This window comes from Ursus arctos, unplaced genomic scaffold (assembly GCF_023065955.2).
Source record: "Ursus arctos isolate Adak ecotype North America unplaced genomic scaffold, UrsArc2.0 scaffold_25, whole genome shotgun sequence".
Lineage (NCBI taxonomy): Eukaryota > Metazoa > Chordata > Mammalia > Carnivora > Ursidae > Ursus > Ursus arctos.
The window spans coordinates 37186594-37207139 of NW_026622930.1; the positions used below are offsets into that span (position 1 = coordinate 37186594).

The following is a 20546-nucleotide window of genomic DNA, read 5'->3' on the forward strand; positions in this document are numbered from 1 at the left end:
TTAAGAGCATCCTTCTTTGCTTAGAATAAGTTTACATCTCACCTTTGGTAACTCTACAGTTAACTAAATGCAGCACCATGCACTTCTAGAAGTCCTCTGGGTTCATCCTGCTACTTGACCTTTATATCCCCCTCACCCAAACTTGTTACCTATTTTTTTTGAAGATTTATTTACTTATTTGAGAGAGAGAGAGACAGCGCAGAGTCTGAGATGGGGCCGGATCCCACAACTCCAAGATCATGACCTAAGCCGAAATCAAAAGTAAGACACTGAACCCACTGCATCACCCAGGCGCCCCTATTTTTATCACATTTTACTGTACCTACTTTTGGTAACTAGATAGGGGATTCATAAATAGACAGGAAGTACTGCTAAATTAAAAATAGCCACTGACATTTAATTTGAAATATAAGATTAAATCCATAACATTAGTTTACCATAAAACCAGATTCTTTAACAGTGCCCTTAGGCTTCACTTTGGGGGATCAATATCTACTACGGAATTTTAATATCACCAACCAAAGACTTCCATACTAAATGGGAACTTAAGAAATACATATTATGTTGGTTTTAGAAGATGCTCTTATACTTAGTTTTCTTTTTTAATGTTTTTTTATTATATTATGTTAGTCACCATACAGTACATCCCCGGTTTCTGATGTAAAGTTCGATGATTCATTAGTTGCATTCTTACACTTAGTTTTTTAAATAATATAAAATTATAGGAATTCATTTCAGATGAAAAAATGATATCAAACTGAAAATGGACTAGAAAATAATTCAGTTACCCCTTTTGGTTGCTGGGCAACTCTTTTAGGACAGAGATTAGCTCTTATTACTTTCTACAACCAGTTTGAAATGGAACCTATTTCATGTGAAAGAGAATGCTGTCATCTTAGCGCCATACTAAACAGAAATGTTCTCTTTTTTCTCAGAGCAAAACATGAGTTAAACTTTTCAATTTCTCAGCCTTTAGAATTTAAAAGACTTTCTAACTGAGGTGTAAGCAAAAGTTACTTAATGTACTGTGTCCAAAAAAACTACAAAAAACGCACAGAGAAGATATCCTTCTAAAAAAAATGTAAAGAAGTAATACTCTTTTTTGTGTTGTCACACTTTAAGGCAAGACCTGCCATATAGTTCACTCCAAAATAAAAATAGGTAAATAGAAAGTGATTTGTAAAAAAAAACGAATTAGCCAAACCAAGCTAAAATCCAGACTTTTTTACAAAGGGATATCCCTAAACACATCTGCACTAGGTGGCAGCATTACAAAGGAAACTGTTTTATAAAAAAAGCCCTATTTCTTTAAATTATACTTGAAAAATAATTTTAATGAGTCTTATAAAGGTTACTTAAATAAAATTCCCATGGAATTAAAAAAAAACTTCATTTAAATCTTTATATGCCTAAGTACGCCTTGGCATTGTTCTAGGTGTGAAAAATGTAAGGTCAAAACTCAACATGTAGTTAATCTTCCGCAACAGTTACCATACTACTTACGAAATAATGTGGTATGTGTAGTGATGGCAATCTGTTGCAGGAATCAGAGGAACCACCCTTATCCATGAAAAGAAATAGTGGGTGAGGGACAACTTCTTACAGGAGACTTATGAGTTGAACATAGGAGAGCAGCAGGGAGAGCAAAACCATTTCAAGAAGAAGGTATACCAGAAGCAGAAGGCATACCAGAAGCAGAAGGTATACCAGAAGCAGAAGGTATACCAGAAGCAAAGACAGAGATGAGAAAATGCTTGATACTGTGTAAACAAGAAAGACTCGTAGTTGCGGGGGCAGGTGAGGAGAGATGAGGCTAGAGAAGTAACCAGATTAATGAGGGCCTTGTATTGTCATGGTAAGAAGCTCTGGTTTAATAAGGTGTCTCGTCAGCACTTCTAATCTAAGTTATCTCTACCATTGAGGGATATAAGATGTTAAAATGTAAACAGCATATTTTCCTAAAAAGTCAATTTTATCTAACTTTAGAGAATTACACAGCTTATATTCTGTACCAAAAAGGGGAGTGATCCAGAAAATCTTACCAAAAATGTTCTTAAGCAACCATGATCTTAAGCAACTGTGATCTAAAGCAACTATGCAGCATATTATTCGTTCATTGTAAGTGTCCTGAGGGTAAGAACTGCTGCTCTTCATTCTACTTTGCCACAAAATTGTAGATGCTCAAATAAATGTGTTGAACTGTATGTGGAAATTAGTACAGCAAACACTGTTTGTGAGATATTCTAAATGCCAGGAGTTTGATATGTTAGATTTTCTCAAAATTGAGCAAAAATTTTTCTAGATCTCAGTTCTTAGAGGTTTTCGATGTGAAACGTTCCTAAAAGTGCTCTAATCAGAAAACAACAATCTCCTGGTCAAACTCAAAACCTTACTTGGTTGATCTCTAACCAGGGAGTCTTCACTCCTCTGTCATGATCATTTTGCCAGTTTTCTGATATAACCAGAGAGAAATGTCACTCCCTTTCTCAATTCTCATTCTAGTCCCACCACTTTTCTTTCTCCCCAACTTATTTCTGTACTTTGCTACTGAGTACAAAAAATAAAAAATAATTCCTCAAAAAGAGGTGGATATCTCTGTTCTATCATATATTCACATGAATAATGGCAATAAACACCATGAAATACTTGTTAGCTTTTCTATCTTCATTTTTCTGATGGCTGACACCAGTGGTAAAGCATACACTATGTGTGCTAGGCCCTCAACAAACTCCTTTAATCCTGGCAACAGCCTTTCAAAATACTACCCTAATTTAACAGGTAAGGATCATAAAATTTGAAATAGTTAAGTTCAAATACCAAGGCCACAGTAAGTAATATTTTTATAAACCCACGTTTTTTTTCTGTGTAAAGATAAAGGGAAGCAATTGAGGCATTTTCAACAGTAGCATGACATCTAATTTTTACATTATGAAGTCCACTTTTTGGGAATGTGGATGAGAGATTAAGGCTTACATACATCTGCTGGCACAGAGGCAGCTTAGGAGATTATGGTAAAAATTTGAGCCAAAGGTTATAATAACGAGCTGAAGAATTCAGTGGCAGGAAAGCAAGGGTGGAAAGGAGGGAATGGATCAAGAGATATATGTAGACATTAAATCTGTAAGATTTAGAGACCAACTGAGTACAGATAATAAAAAAAAAAGTTAAGGATAAATTCCAAATTTTTGCAGGAGTTGTGTATCTACTAAGCATGCTAGCACTTTAAAAGGAAAAGCAATATTTGAAATTGTTTTGGGACAATAGCAGTGCAGTTGAGTCATAGAAGTATTCAGTTTATTAATACAGAGGAATATCCTGATAAAAATATCAAATTAGCAATTAAAAATAGTTACAAACATAAATTTGGGAAATGGCAATACAAATCATGGTCAATATGTAGGGTGAGGAGGTGACCACTTTCCTTTCTAGTCCATAACCAAAAGTAATCTGTTCTTCCTCAAATTATGCATTATGTCTTTGAAACATATTTATTTTCTTTTTAAATAAGTTAGAAAGAAAAAAGACCTCATCATTGTGATTTCTGGACAGCACCCTGGTAAAGTATTCGTAGTGCATAGTAAGTGTTCAATAAATGTGGCTGAATTAATCTACAAAGTTAATGTAGTATTACTGAGTTCTACAATGTATCACTGTATTCAGTTTAGTGGAAGGAAGCATACAGTCTTTATTATAGTCAACAGTAAAAAAAAAAAAAAAGAGGGACTAATTAAAAATTCAAATTATTGTATCTTATATATCATTTACCTTTCATCACAATAAGAAAATTTCATATCCAGACTGTGACGACTGAGAAAAGTCTTGCTGTCTAAAGGAATTTCAATATTTGATGGATGAGGAATGGGTTCACAAATCAGCACCAAGCACGTCATGGGTGGTTTCTTATACCCACACTGGGACTGGTTACTATTGGTATCGTAGACATGAATATGGCCTGTGCAGTGAAGTACCTGTGTACAAAGAAAACAAAGCAGTTCTTTAAAAAATATAAAATGCGGGGCGCCTGGGTGGCATAGCGGTTAAGCGTCTGCCTTTGGCTCAGGGCGTGATCCCGGCGTTATGGGATCGAGCCCACATCAGGCTCTTCTGCTATGAGCCTGCTTCTTCCTCTCCCACTTCCCCTGCTTGTGTTCCCTCTCGCTGGCTGTCTCCATCTCTGTCGAATAAATAAATACAATCTAAAAAAAAAAATAAAAATAAAAAAATAAAATAAAATATAAAATGCTAGTAAAAAAAATGCAGATAAACAGCTGAAGTGTGATATGGCAAGGAAGCTTTGATAAAATTTACTGTCATTAGTGGATTAATCGTATCTTTGAAATCAATACGTGTTTCCCCTGTAATACCACTCATGACTCAGGTACCATAAATTACTCTTTAAAAAATTTCCTTCAGACAAATATGGGCTGATTTTTCATTCATCTAGTCATAGTGGCTGTTTTATTTATTATTTTGTTATTTCTTGCTTTGATGACTGTTTCAACACTGAGAAAGGAAATGTAACAACAATAACTGAAAATTAAGCTCTACCAAAATGCAGACACTGGGTGGGTGGCAAAGCCAAATGATGAAGTCAGCCTGGTACACCAGTGCGACAATTCACATAATTTAAGTTCATGCCTCAAACTGACAAATTACTACTTTTGGATGGTAACTCTGTAAATGCCAATGAACAACTGTAAGTTTTCCCTCACAGTTCTAATGCTATCTTAAGTATTAGCAGTGTTGAGATGTACACCACGACTTACAAATCATTTTTACTTACTTTCCATGTTGCTGACTTTATGTTCATAGTTCTCCCCCGGCTAGTTAGGGTACACTTCATTCTGAGAAAAAAGCTTCGCTGTGTATTCTGCTCTTTACCCTTTTTCACAAGGCCTAATGAATGAAAGCATGAAATAAAATTATAAAAACATAATTAAACATTTAAATTTGTCACAGTAAGAGTAGCACCTAGATGCTATTTTCAAATAACAATTTCAAGTCTCAGCATGAACAGCGATTCACACTCCAACACGTCCAAGGGATCTAACATGCTTCAATCAGTAACTGGGGTTCACTACTCCAATGATTCCCTGGTTTCAGATAACAGTTAATCATTTCACATTCAAGCCAGTGAAGTTGGCAAAATTACAAAGAAATATAAATGTGGTATAAATTTGCCTTATAATTGTGCTATCAGTTTATAAGCACACCCCCAAAAAAGAACTTCAAGCGAACTCCTCCAAACCTTTGCTAAATGTGTTAGCTCAATTTATAACTGAGCACTCCATGTATTTATAGAACTTTCAAAATAGCAACTTTCTTTTCAAAGCAAATAATATTTTTATATATTTGATTTTTCCTTAAATCTTCCTGTAAAGTAAGCATGACATTATTTCTACTTTGTTACTAGAGGAAAAAACAAAACAAACAAAAATACTGAATGACTTTTCAAAGCAAAATCAGAGTGAAATAAATTCAGGTCTATTCACTCCAATTCTAAACGTTATAGAACAAAGAAACGGTGAAAAGGAAAAAAAAAATGAAAAGCACAGAGGTGGGGAATAAAGAACACATGTTCGGTGGACAGTAGATAGTTCAGGTTGCTGCAATATGAAGTACATGCAGAAGAGTAATGAGACAGTTAGAAATGGATGATTAGGGCTGTAACAACGGAGGGCTTTGGATGGCCTAATGAATTCAGCCTGAATTCATACAACATAGAGTTTCCAAAAATTCTGAGATAGGAAGCACAATCAGGAACTTAAGGTACATTAATTTAGAAGCAATATACATGATGTATTAGAACTAAAATACAATGATGATAATCAGGGGCTGAGCAGAAGTGAAAAGAAGGGAGACAAAAGACACATGAAGAACTAGAATCTATAAAAACTTGAAAACTGACAGAAGTAGGTGGATAGGAGAGAAATTTAAAAAGAAAAAAGATCTGGAGATTTTAAGACCAGTATATTGAAAGAAAAGTGCCAAGTAGAAAAGAAACAAGATTTTTTTTTTTTAAAAGATTTTATTTACTTATTTGACAGAGACAGCACAAGAAGAGGGTGCAGCAGGGAGAGGGAAAAGGAGAAGCAGGCTCCCTGCTGAGGAGGGAGCCCAATTTGGGGATCAATCCCAGGACTCCGGGGATCACGACCTGGGCTGAAGGCAGATGCTTAACCGACTGACCCACCCATGTGCCCCCAAAAGAAACAAGATATTAAGTTTAAATTTAGGCTTGCTTAGCTAGAAATGCTGGACTCCTGAGGAAGAAGAATTCAAGGAGAATGAGAAGAGTTCTAGTTCCATAATTGTGGAACTAGGCAAGGGGGCAGTCTTGGTGCTGATACAAATTATATGGGTTTACTCAAATAAGGATTAAATTTGCCCTCCCTAGAAGTATTTGTGAATGGATTTTAAAAAGATGCCACGAGAACCACACTGGTCTCAGTGGCAGTACAGAGTTGGGTTGTGGTTGTGGTGCCAGCAGAGATCTACTTGTAAATTCTCTGTGGATTCAGTCCTTCATAATCTAAGCTTGAATTGTACTGACCTCTGGATACCCAAAGCCTTTGAATTGGGACATGAAGATTAATTTAAAAACTAAGGTACTAGCATTTTCCTAATGGGGAAAAAAAAATTTTTTTTAAAAGAACTAAATTTTCAGATCTAAAAATAAATCTTATTTTTAATGAACTCTAAGTCATCACTTCAGAATTTAAATGAAAAAATAATAGGACTATGTTGTATAAACACACCACTGGTTCTTAGCATATCACTGAAATGTGATGCAGTGCAGCAGCCCCCCTTTTCTAAAAGTGAAAAGGGCATTTTTGTTTCTCAACAAAATGTCAAACATTCATTACATTAGGAATGATTTTCAGTAAGTTCATGTGCTTTAAAAAACTATTTGTTTAAAAAACATAAAAATAGAAAAAGTTTGTTTAAAAATATACATCTAAACTATACTATGTAGAATATATTTGATTTAGAATAATGTATTATCATCATTACAAAATCAAAACAAAATTTCCTAATATCCATCCATTTATAGTCTAGGCCAAGGGAATCACTGAACAGCCAGTACAAACCTCAGTCTAAACACTAGAAGTCCTATATTAAACTAATTGACAACCCACTTAGGTCCCTGTGTGAAGTGTATTTACTCCTCCTTTATACAAAATTCTAAAAATTATATATTTGCTTTCCAAGTTCACAGCAAACACAAAGTATGAAATTAGAGAACAGAAGAGGGCTCCTACTGGCAAGGCTAAAAGTGGCCACAGAAAGTAGTGAGAGTTGGTGAACATGAAAGATCTCCAGAGGACTAATGAGTGTAGACTCGAGCCCATCCACTTGAGCTTAACCTACACTCTGCCATTTACTAACCAAGTAATCTTGGGTAAGTTACTTAATAATTCCGTGCCTCAGTTTCCTCAGTAAAGTAGAAATAGTAACTTCATAGGGTGTTATGAGGAAAAAAGAAGTTAAAGCACATAACATGCAGAGAATAGTGTTCTGGCACAGAGTAATCTCTCAACAGAGGTTAACTATTATCATAAATGAAATGAGATGAAAAAAAACCATAAAAATATTCAAAAAGTGCTATGAACTTGAGTTTAATACAGAAGCAAACAAACAAATTGGAGAGCAACAGAGAACAATGACAAATTTCCATTGTGGTAACTTTATAAATTATCAGTACGTTTTGTTTAACACGGCACAGGTGTGAACAGACTTTCTTTAGTTATAAAATTTTTGTAATTCAAGGGTACTTTCCAAAAATCTTAGAGACTTATTTGTAACAATTCATTACTAAGAGTTAAGAGGTCTTAGCGGGTCGTTTTTATTGTTGCTAATGTGGGGGCATCCACAATATATTACTTTGTAATTTTACTACATAGTCTCTAATAATTGTGAATATCCTGAGGTCAAACAAGCAGCTATTAGGCTTTTAAAAATCTGGTGAACTTTCTCTTTTCTTTATCTTGGTCCTTTAGAAAGCTTGAATGCACACTGGTACCTCAAGTGTAATCACTATCTAAAATCTTATTATTTGATTATCCCCTGGCCTTAAAGTTGTATGTTATAAATTGACTTCTTTGTAGGTCCTGATTTTTATTTACCTTCCCATTTTATTTACTTTATTTTACTACATCTATATAATTATTCATGGAATTAGGTGGGCTTTAAAATTTTTTTAGGTATTTTTATAAATTTCTAAAAAAATAGAGTAACATAGATGTCACAAAGAACAGAGCAACATTTTATTAAACAGGAAATGATGTTTTGAGCGTTAGGTTAATACAACAGCAAAATTTAAAAATTAGTATCTTATTATGTAAAACCACCTGTCATATTAAATCAAACAGACTTTTCTTCTTACCATTTCTGTGTGTAAGCATTTCTCTCATTTCCTCATGGTCACACGGATGAGTAAAATCAAACACACTGTGTCCAGTTAGTTCAAACTGTAAACACATTTAAAAAATTAGATCTATACCATAAAATCATAAAAACATACAGAAGGGCTCTTAACATATGGGCATTTTACCTGAGTTAATCCCATGTATTTGTTCACATTATCAGAAATGTAAATCATGTCACCATCATCTGTAAGAACCATAACAAAACCATCCAGGGCTTTCAAATAAAAGCAATTCATCTGTGCCTTCATTTCATCTTCAATATCTAAATCACCTAAAAAGGGCACAAGAAAAGAAAAATAATTAAAAGTTATACTTAAATGATAATATTTAGATATTTTTATAAATATCTGATATTTTATTTAAAAATTACAATTAGATTTACCAGCTGCTTTTAATGATTATTTAAAGTAACATAGCAAGCACTGAAAAGAGAAAGAAGGGTCATGTTATTAAAAGGAAAACAGGCAAGAAGGTGGGGTAAGAGAAGAGGGGGGAAAGGCCAGTATCTTAAAAATTCCTTACTGAAGCTTTAAAAGCAGGTAATAAAAAATCACATTAAAGAAGGCCTGAGTATGACCACCTTCTAATTACTTCTGATTTCTAATTTTTAGGCCTTTCACACTTTTGTAAAACAACTCACCAGCATCCAGAAGTTTCCTTACACGCAAATAGCTGATGGTAAGCCTCATAACAGAAGCCTTATCAAGATGTGAGCTCACGTTATGGGGAAGTGGCAACTGATGAGCAAGCTCATAAAAAACTTCGGACTCCTTACTTCGCCGAGATCTAGCTGCATCTCTAGACTTTTCTTTTCGACGTTCAGAACTTATCCTATTTAACAAAAGAGGAAGAGGAGGAGAGAAAAAGAGAAAATTTATATAAGTTAGTTTGCCTTTGCTTGGATAACACATTTTTCTGCTTTTCATGGAACAATTTAAAGATGCCATGTGAATCAAATTATATAGAGATTTGTCTACTACATGAATGTATAAGTAAGAATGTAAAATACAGCTATACAAATATTTGGATTACTGAAGACATAAGGAACTCTCACAAGAAGTCCAAGATGAAGCTTTAAACCTTTCCAAAACAGGTATCTCCTCCCTGGAATATCAAATTGGAGAGGATATTTTTGTTTTAGCCAAAATCTTAAAAGTAGCCTGTGTATCTAAGGCTGTACCCTCACAGCCATTCAAAAGTAGTCTCAACATAGAAAAATCAGCACTAAGTCTAGAGAAACTAAGTTGTACATATTAACTTGAAAAAAAGGAAGTTGTTAAGCAGGCAAACTACAGACTGCAGCTAAAACTGATTTTTGACTCAAGTTTCTTTTGACTCCAATATTTTCCCATCCTCTACCCTACCACATGAGCAATACTGACTGTAAGCTATAGATATTTATATTACCCGCTATAATAAGCTACCATTTTCAGGTTGCTTCTTCCCTTAGCAGCCCCTAATCTATTACTGGCGCCAACAGGTATCAAAAAAAGGTAGGAGTATAGAAGAAAAAAAGATGTGGCACAACAGTAAGAATTGAAAGAAACAGGTTAATAAAGATTAATAAAGGTGTCAAAACAATGACACATCTTTAGGGAACTCTTCCAAGAATAAAGTCAGACAGAAAGATTTTCCTAAGGCACACCAAGCAGAGACATTTTCCTCCGCTTAACTGTAGCAACATCTACTCCTCCTGACCCAGCTGGAGGTAAACTACGCTAAACGTGGTTCTGTCCTTAGTGTCTTCTTTAATAGCTACTGTTTACTAAAACCTACTATGTGTACCAGGTAACTAGTTTTCTCACACTGTAAATAGATTAAATACTATCCCTTTTTACAGAGGAGGTTATATAGCAGGTTAAAAACAGCCATTATGTAGCAGACAGGATTTGAACAGGTTTTTTTTTTTACTGCTAAGTCTTTGTTTGCTCTTCCACAGTTGTTTTACCTTAAGAAAGAATGCTGTTTCTACCTCAAATACTCAGCTGCTCTCCTATGACCCTCAACCTAATTCTGTTAATTATTTATTAAATGTTGAAAATAGCCATTACCACTTATTGAGCACTTAGCAAGCAGTATGGAAGGACTTTGCCAGCATTATTTCACTTCGTCCTCCTTATATCCTATGAATAAAGCGTTATTATATCTAACTTACATCTCTCCTCCCTTCAAATTATCTGCAAAACTGCAAGGTTCAATCACAGAAGCAATATTCTCCAAAACAAAACAAAACAAAACAAAACAAAAACAGAACAAAAAACCAGTCAGGGTTCTCAGCACATGCTCCTACTATGTTGTATAACAAATGAATAACCTTTGTATTATATACTAATAATAATGTAATTTAAGCACTTAAGTTTGTGTGCTTATCTGACTTTTCTACATTAATAAGGAATGTGAATATTTTGTTAGTAACTGAACTTTGATACAAATTATTCAATTCCAGCACCCAGATCAATTTGAGTATCTTGAGATTTAAGGTGAGCTATTAAAAACTATTACTACTTATAACTAGTGATCTATGTAAATCAGGATTTTCTTAATGCTGTATAATCTTTAAAAACCATGAAAATAAATTAGACTGAGGCTACCATGAAAATTCAACAATATCAACAGTCTGCAACTTCATTTTTTATGTGCATTAGAACTACTTTATTGTTCTCATTAACTTTAAGTGAATGTTTTAAATTTGAACTTAGGAACAAAATGTACAATAATAAAAGTTTTCAAAATCTATTTTATACCTATACCAGAGTTCCCAAGTATGGTGGGAGATATTCAGTGTGCCCCCCCTCTCCCGGCTCTAGCATCTAATTTTCCTCACTTTTTTCCCCTCTGAATTGGTGGGTGAGAGGAAGGGATGGTAGTGGGAATCAGATTCCTATCTGGTTCAAGTGAAACCACCAAAAAAAGTGTGATGACCAATGACCTCATGATAAACCTGAATATAAGTTTAAATACTACAATCAGTCCAGGTGATCAGAATTTGATTAATCAGCAACTTTCATCAGACTTACTCGCCTTCTTCTCTTAATTACTCAACCACATTTAAGCGACCAACAAATGACTACCCAAATGAAACACTTGGTAAAAAATTTAAATCCTTTTATTACCTGCTTTATGCTTTTAAAGGGTATCTGATTTAGCTAACCATGGTGAATATCTCCATACGTTTAGAAATACTTGTATTGTCCCCAACTTTGAAGATAATAACTGTTAAAGATGTGGCAACTAAATTTGTAAGACAAATACATAAGAAATGTGAGCTTGAATAAAACATTTAACGCATAACATACTTAAGTGGTAAAGACTAGGAGAAGACTTTGAGCATGAGCCAGAATTCTGGAAGAGAAATAAACCTCAATAAAACAGGTAATATGATACTTCAGGAGCTGACAAACCTAAATTAGATGAAAAAGGTAATGCAAATCAGTATGTCCTCTATTATATAATCTACCTAGACATAAAGCAATCAGGGGACCTATAAAGAAGATTTAATATAGAAATTTATCTGATGTTCTCCACATGTGACTATGGGAGCTCTTAAAACATTGCTTAGCTTAAAGCTGTAACTTCCAAAGTTCTTAGAGTTTCAGCATCTGAACTGACCAGCTTCTAGTCTACTCAGAGGAAGGCTCTTTTTATCAGGTCATACCCCACAGAATTGAACAACAAATTTCTGGTAGGCCATGGCCTGTAGGTCCCATAGAGATGAATCCTGTACTATTTACTTACTACTTAGATTGCAAAATAAAAGGTTTGTAGACCAGAAGAAAACAGGCAGATTTTCTGCATGTAAGTAAGGTCACTGTATTTCTCTAAATTACCAATTCCATCTTTGTTGTTTTTATTAAGTACAGATCAAGTAAAGTTCTGCACTGACATGTCTGCATAAAGTGCTATTTCACATCTGCTAATCACAGCAGAAATCAGTTAAGAGTACAGTAAAAATTCTGTCTTTTGAACAGTTTGCTTACACATTTCTATGTTCTGGGACTACTGTTTAAGTAAAGTAGCAAAATAGCTTAATTTTTGTGGTACTGTAGTTTTCACACACTTATTATTCTTTAACATACAGTACTAGACAAGACGCTAACAATTGTATCTTAAAATTATTTTGTATAGGAAATATATTTAGGAAAATAATCTAGATCCACTATCACGAAGCTTCTTGGATACAAAGTTGAATAGCACTAGCCCTTTTATAGAGAATGCTTAGTATTCTTTAGATTAACAAGAACACAAAATTGCAGATATTTTAATTCATCTGTGTTGTCTAATTACACGAGCAAAGCCCATTAGCATTCCCGATTGTGAATATATGTGACTTTAAGAACTGAAGTTAGGGGCCGGTTAGGTATCTAACTCTTGATTTCAACTCAGGTCATGATCTCCGGGTCATAGGCTTGTGGAATTGAGCCCCATGTCGGCTCCACACTGAGTGCTTGTCTCTCTCCCACTGCTGACCCTCTGCTAGCATACTCTCTCTCTCAAATAAATAAATAAATACTTACCAAAAAAAAAACAAAAAACTGAAGTTAGAGTCAGACATTCAAAGTGTTAACAGTTGATCCATCCTATTTCTTTTCTTTCTTTCTTTTTTTTTAAGATTTTATTTATTTATTTGACAGAGACAGCCAGCGAGAGAGAGAACACAAGCAGGGGGAGTGGAAGAGGAAGAAGCAGGCTCCTAGTGGAGGAACCTGATGTGGGGCTGGATCCCAGAATGCTGGGATCATTCCCTGAGCCCAAGGAAGACGCTTAACGACTGCACCACCCAGGCACCCCTGATCCATCCTATTTCTAATAAAGTTTACATTAAAAAAAAAAAAACCCTTAACTCTATTATTTAGCTGCTTTAAAAACTCTTTCTGGCCTTGAAGTTACAAGTTGTTTTCCACTCCAGTATTCCTACTACAGGACAGACCTTCTAAACTTAAATTCCATGATCTAAAGGATGTGGCATTTAAATTTACCTTTCCAAAAAGGTCTGTACCCATTTTTGTCTCTGCTAATTGATGAATGTGTTTATTTCCCCACACACTCTGCAGTAATATATATTATGGATCTTCTTTATCTTTTTAATTTTTGTCAAGCTGATAGGTGAAAATTGTGCATCTCACTGTTTTAACTGCCCTGCACTTCTTAAAGTTTCAGGCCAGAGGAAATTTCCATGTTCTTCAGTTGGCATTTTGGCCTGCAGCTTTAAATCCAAACTCCAAGGTACTTATACTATGTACACAGTGATATTCTAAACATTTCTCATCAATTAACTTATTTTTTATTATTATCACCATGTTACAGATAAGGAACCTGGTTAAATAACTTATCCAAGTTTACGGAATTAAATAAATGGTAGAGCCTATATTCAAACTCAAACCACTTAGCTCTAGAAACCATGCTGTTAACAGATTACGGTGCCTTTCAGAAACTCATTCTAATTACTAAGTATACATACATCGAGGCATTATAAAGTTCAAAATCTGTCTACTTTACATTTCAGAGACACAAAGGAGAGGCGTAGGGGTTAGCTTTGGAATTTAGGACTTGTAAAGCCATTTGGAGGGACTCACGGCCAGGCTCTTTCCTGGAGTCTAATTCAAAAGCACCTTATTATAATGGCAATGCTCTGGGCTCCACTGTCCACCAGCTGTTCAAAGCAACACAACCTTTAATGGATACTGCCAACCACTAAGGGAAGAGAACCAGAAGACAGTAATTCAGTCTACCTCAATACTCCCACCAGACTTTAATTTGTACAGAGGACCTATTCAAACATCTCAGCTCACTACTGTTGGTGTTTTATTTGTTCAACATCTGGATCCCCAAAGTAAAACCAATCTGCATGCTCACTTCAGACCTGACTAGGCATAAGCCAACTGCCAAGATAGGGAATCACACAAAGTACCATAAGAGAAAAGATAAAGAGAATTTCCCCTTCTAACATTTACTGAGCACTTATATGTCAGGCATTGTGTTAAACACTTTCATATAACTATATGAACTTAACTATAACTCTTTATAGAGAACAAAACACAAGATGGGAAGTGGCCTTCCTGAACCTCAGAATAACCTCCTACATTTAAGAAATAATTCATTAAATAAATATTTATTGAGCACCTAGAATGCACTGTGCCAGTTACAAGGAATGTAGTGATACACAGAAGAGCCCTCATGGAGCTTACACAGCCTCCCACGTAGTCTACTGTAGAAATAGTTACCTAATGCCATATTTTCAAATGCTGGTCTAGGTGCATCATAATTACTTACAGACATTCAACATTTCAAATTTCTGGGCCCTGTCTTTGTAAATTCTGATTCAGTAGATCTGAAGCAGGACCCAAAATTCTGGGTTTTTAAAAACTCCCAAGATGCATATGATATACAATGAGATTTGGGAACCACTGACTCAACTACTTCACTATTAACTCTGCGTTAATTATGCTCTCAAATTACTACCACAATCAACATCCCAAAATAAGAAATTGGATATTATGCCCTCCTCAAAATTCCACCAAATGTACACATGACAAAATCTATTTTCTAAGGAAACCCTCCCTTAGCTAGTTCCCTGTCCATCTCTTCATCCTCATTATTTCCTATATTCTTTGGCCACACTGCAGTTACTCAAAAGCATAGTATTTCATTCTTTCTGGCTCATTCTCTCTCTGCCCAAAGTACCCTTTCCAATAAGTGGCCTGCTATATTTATGTAAGAAACTTTCAACATTCAACTCCAGCATTACTTTGTTTCTGTCTTCCAAAACTGTTCCTCTCCCCTAGATCTCACCATTCTGGTTATTTTGCTATATACACATGACCCTTGAACAATACAGATCTGAAATGTGTGGGTCCACTTATACATGGAATTTTTTGACAAATACAATACAGTACTGTAAATGTTATTTTCTCTTCTTTAGATTTTCTTAATACCATTTTCTTTTCTCTAGCTTACTTTATTATAAGATTACAGTATATAAAACATATACAAAATATGTGTTAGTAGTTACCGGTAAGGCTTCCAGTCAATAGTAGGCTATTAGAAGTGAAGTTTTTTGAGGAAGGCTATTTGTAGTTACATATTTGGGGAAGTCAAAACTTATACATGGATTTTTGACTGTGCAGGGAGTCAGAGCCCCTAACCACTTGCACTGTTCTAAGGGTCAACTGTATGTATCTTCTAAAATTCTTCAAACTTCTTGGAGGCAGAAAACTGCCTCATTCATCTTTGTATTTTTTTTTTTTAATTTTTGAAAAAGATTTTGTTTATTCATTTGAGAGAAAGAGAGTGAGTGAGCACGAGCAGGGGAGAAGGACAGAGGGAGAGAAAGAAGCAGGCTCGATCCCAGGTCCCCACGATCATGACCTGAGCCGAAGGCAGACACTTAACCGACTGAGCCACCCAGGTACCCTTCATCTTTGTATTCTTAATAGAGATGTGCATAAGTTCTACTCGGCTTTACTATTTGGCCTTAATCTTCTATTTGACTTTGACTTAAGCCCATTGAAGGTTGACTGCCCCTTCAACATTTTTTTAAGATGCCTGAATTTGTGCTTCATCACTACAGACTGTGATCATAATTGAACAGCACAATAATATCAGTACTATAAACAAGGCATACTATTTTCATTTACTGTGATTACCTGGATATGCACTTTCAAATATAAGTAAGCATTTAGTAAGCATCTAATAAGCATACTAGATGTAAGTTAGAAAAAAGCTACTGGGGGCGCCTGGGTGGCTCAGTCGTTAAGCGTCTGCCTTTGGCTCAGGGCGTGATCCTGGCCTTCTGGGATTGAGCCCCACATCAGGCTCCTCTCCTCGGAGCCTGCTTCTTCCTCTCCCACTCCCCCTGCTTGTCTCTCTCTCTCACTGGCTATCTCTGTGTCAAATAAATTAAAAAAAAAAAAAAGAAAGAAAGAAAAAAGCTACTGATTAAAAAAAAAAATCACCAAGCACTCGAACAGTGAAATGGCACCAATACTATCACCAAGGAGAACAGATGAGATCTGGAAGCACAGGGAGAAAGCAGAGAAACTATGATACCAATTTATTGAAAAGAGGTGAAAGGTTTAAGATTATTTCCCCTTATCACTCTGATCTATATTCTAATGTCATTTACTTTTTTGTCCTAAGTCAGTGTGGGCAGGAAAATGCATGAGTTGTAGTTAAAGCAGTTAACCAATTAAATCAATACCTTTATAATTATGTCTCATAGCCCAGCGAAACAGAAGACTTGACTCTGTTTTCTACGATCTTTTTCAAGAAAGTGCTTAATTTTCATCCTAAGACATGCAAGTTCTCATTAGGTTGATTTCTAATCCTACTGGCTTTTTACAAGGGGAGGTTACCCTGAGACAAGTATATTTATTACAGACCATGTTACTATTCCCATGGAGTTTATATTCTAGGACAAATATATCTTTATGTTTCTTGTCTTTATTCGATAGTAGTTACTAGGGTCAATCCCTAATGACAAAACATTAGCCCTAGGAATAATCTTTCCATAAAATCAAATAACAAAACTTTGACAGACAAGGCAAAATCTATGAAAATTAATCTGTGCTTAGAGAAGATGTTATAATATAGCATTATGTGAAAATAGGTTATACAACAAAATTTGAGCATGAATCCATTTATTAATACACGTGTATATATGTAAATAAATGTGTATATATGTACACATATACAAATGTAACTTATAAGTGCACAGATAAAACCAGAAAGATACAATATACAGTTAGCAAAATTTACAAATATTAATAGCAGTTTCAAGATAGCAGGATCACAGAATATTTTATACTTTAAAAAAAATTCATCAGTGAACAGATACTATAATGCACCTGCATTTGTCAGAAAAATCCAGAAGAAGAAGTCATCCTACTTTTAAACTTGTTTTACAGTAAGATTAATTAGAAATGAGTTAAATGTTTTGTTCATTTTGGGAATGAAGCAGGAACAATCATATTTCTTTCCAGGAAGTGGAAAGGAGACACCGAGTAAGCAGTATAAGTCAGTATTTTAAGTTTCTCATTCTAATTATTGGCTTTTGAAAATTTAGCATTTCATAGTTAATTTGAAATTCCAAAATCACCTGAAATGTTTTCTAAAGAAAAATATTCAGAATATATGTACTTATTTTATTTTTGAAAGCAACTTAAATTTCTTCGTTTAGGTGTTTACTATTTTACTAGCTTGGCAATATCTTGCAAATATCCACAATTAGAGAAAAGATGGATTATTCCACTTCCAATAACCTCACGAATTAAATACTCCACTTTCTAATGCTGCGGTAAAATAAGGAAGAAATAATCACTGTTTTAAATTCAGGGTACATTCTGAAAATAAAATCTATATCACATCTGAGGCAGCATTACATGGAAATGTTCTATTTATACATTAAATTTATTAATCAGCTAACAGATTTATAATTTATTGGCAATATTGTGTATTAAAATTCTGCCTGTAGAAAGAATATGCTTTTGTTTTTAGATTGTTAACTAGTGATTTAAATAAATTCTCTCCTGGTTCAGAATTGGTATTGAGCCTCTCAAAAAAATCTTTGATCCCCTAATATATATAAAGTAGTAGATAAATAATACCAAAAATGTGTATGTGAAGCTGTTACTCTAAGATGGAGGTTCTCTAATTTTAGCTTGTACCACAGTCACCTGGAGGTATTCTGCAAACTGATTACTGGGCCTTACCCAGAGTTTCTGATTCAGGAGGGCTGGATGGGGCCTGAGAATCTCCATGTCTAACAAGTCAGCAGGGAAGTACCAATGATGCCGGTCTAGAGAACACTTTGAGCCCCTCTAATCTAAGAAAATACTTCATGTGTCTTTCAAAAATACCCAGAGGAGTAAAAGACTGTTCAACACCCAAAAATGGTTAAATACTTTCTCTTAAAAAATCTGCCCAAATGCTTTACATACACAGGAAACATGTCCAACCTCTTAGACATTAACACTGCCACATACTTAGGAACACAAAAACTACAAAATACACTAAGGACTTTGATAGATTAGTCATGGGTTGACCTGTGGTATACATCACAATCACCAGTGGAATTTTTCCCTAGATATCTGTGCCCAAATCCCAACCCTGGAAATTCAAATGGTAGACTTGGCATGTCCCTTTAAAAAACAATCTCCCAGATGATTCTGATTAGCACCCTTAGCTATTTAAGGTTTGTACTTCACCTATGGGTGCTTGTAAAGTTTACAAATTCCTACACTTGACCTTAGCCAAAAGGCCAAGAAATGGTAAGTTTACAAATTCCTCAGTCTCATCCCCAAATTACCAAATCAGAATCTCTGGGGGTGGGTACCTGGAAATCCTTATATTAACTAAACAGCCAGGTGATTCTTAAGCCACAAAAGTTTGAGAACCATTAGCAGGTCTTATAACAGAGATTAAACAAGCTAGCCAGCAAATTCTGAAAAATAAGAAAAATTTATTTTTAACTGCAACTACATATACATACTGTGACAACTATGTTTATCCGGCAGAATACTGCACTGAGTGGTTTGGGTGATACTGTATAGAACAACTGCTGGGAATAAGAAGCTAGAGGTACAAAAAAAAAAAAAGAAGCTAGAGGTACAACTCAATGACAAGCAAGTAATGAAGTCTGTGCTTAATAAAACAGAAGAGCATAATCAGGCTTCAAAGATGACCAAATGAAAAATGTAATAACTGTAGAATGATTTTTTCAAGTCTTTGAAACAATTTTTAAAAATCACTTTAAATCTCTTTATGATTGCCACAAACATAAAAGGGGTTGAGAATAACTGTCCACGAATAACAGCTATGCGTTAGTGGCTTTCCCCACACCACCTACTCTATCACTCTTCTCCCTTTGCCCTCTCAGCTTGTAAATACTTTTGTTTTCCTTATTTTATGCTTTCTGATAGTAACAGAACTGAAACTGGAACTTAAAGAAGATCAGTGACACTACGTGTGTGGATGTGTGTATTCAGAAGAACATGTCCTTAATTATTTGCTTACATATAACAGAAGATATGTAAGTTCTAATAAGTACTTAAACAATAGAAAAAATTCACATGTATTAGAATAAAAGTATACACACAGATATCACACAGCTGAAGATTTTTCCTATTTAGTTCTAAACCCTGACCATAATGGAGAATCTGTAAACAATGACAAATGAGAAGTTCTCCTAAGCAAATGTCTTGGTCCTTCACCTATACTAATCCAACCTATCCAATGTTAGCCAATAAATTTTCCCAACTAACCTTCTGCTCCCTATTTCCTTGTATATAAAAAGGGAATGAGTAACACTATGAATAAGTGGCAGGTCTCAGATTCCACCTGAGACTAAAGCCCCCATATAGCCTATCCCTTTCCACAAACCAAATGCTCAATAATTTTTAAATCAAAACACTATAAAGAAATTTAGGGATGTTTTTACTTAGGAACTGAAATAACTACCTTCACGTATTTGAAAAGGATGTTGTATGGAAGGCAAATTAGGTGATTTGCTCAACTGCAGAGAGTAATACATGGGAGTTAAAAGATAGCAAGGGTTTTGCTCAGAATTAAAGCAGTGTAGAGGGGCGCCTGGGTGGCTCAGTCGTTAAGTGTCTGCCTTCAGCTCAGGTCATGATCCCAGGGTCCTGGGATGGAGCCCCGCATCGGGCTCCCTACTCAGTGGGAAGCCTGGTTCTCCCTCTCCCGCTCTGCCTGCTTATGTTCCCTCTCTCACTGTATCTCTGTCAAATAAATAAAATTTTTAGGAAAAAAAAAAAAAGCAGTGTTGAAGGTAAACTTTAAGAATTTTTAAACCATGTTCTCATTCTGATGGCAATGTAAGAAAAAAAAAGCATATTCTGGATCATCTAAATGATCCCTACATAGGTCTATATTCTTGCTACAAGCCTTCTGTGTTTGAGGTTACATTTGTTTAGGATCAAATTGGTACCAAATTGATCACTAAAGGGAACAGTTATATTTTTTTTATGTGCACACTCAGAATGAGGTTAGTAGGTACATCTTAAAGGTTCACAGGGATTATTTTGATCCAAAAGAGATCTAAACATTAGAGAGTGTTAAGCAATACGAGAACAAAAAACTTTCTAACATTTCAAGCTGCCA

The 20546-nt window shown here is 35.0% G+C and overlaps 1 protein-coding gene and 2 long non-coding RNA genes across 4 annotated transcripts in view; 2 read left to right on the forward strand and 1 right to left on the reverse strand.

The window, feature by feature from the left end:
* LOC130544839 (uncharacterized) overlaps positions 1-20202 on the forward strand; it is a 36711-nt gene extending 16509 nt beyond the window's left edge. Inside the window, exons 2-3 of one of the 2 annotated variants that reach the window (XR_008961493.1) lie at positions 9041-9107; positions 13061-20202. This is a non-coding gene — a long non-coding RNA (uncharacterized LOC130544839). Of the gene's footprint in view, positions 1-9040; positions 11177-13060 lie in introns of those variants that run through there. The other variant, XR_008961492.1, reaches the window with a different exon arrangement.
* LOC130544840 (uncharacterized) overlaps positions 1-20546 on the forward strand; it is a 67726-nt gene that overhangs the window by 22248 nt on the left and 24932 nt on the right. The gene's annotated exons all lie outside the window — the stretch shown is intronic.
* The window catches only part of HIF1A (hypoxia inducible factor 1 subunit alpha), a 41309-nt gene that overhangs the window by 11488 nt on the left and 9275 nt on the right, over positions 1-20546 (reverse strand). The window contains exons 2-6 of the mRNA XM_026480437.4: positions 9070-9260; positions 8555-8700; positions 8387-8471; positions 4784-4896; positions 3766-3968 (exon numbers count right to left, since the gene is read on the reverse strand). Coding sequence (XP_026336222.1) covers positions 3766-3968; positions 4784-4896; positions 8387-8471; positions 8555-8700; positions 9070-9260 — 738 coding nt within the window. The remainder of the gene's footprint in view (positions 1-3765; positions 3969-4783; positions 4897-8386; positions 8472-8554; positions 8701-9069; positions 9261-20546) is intronic.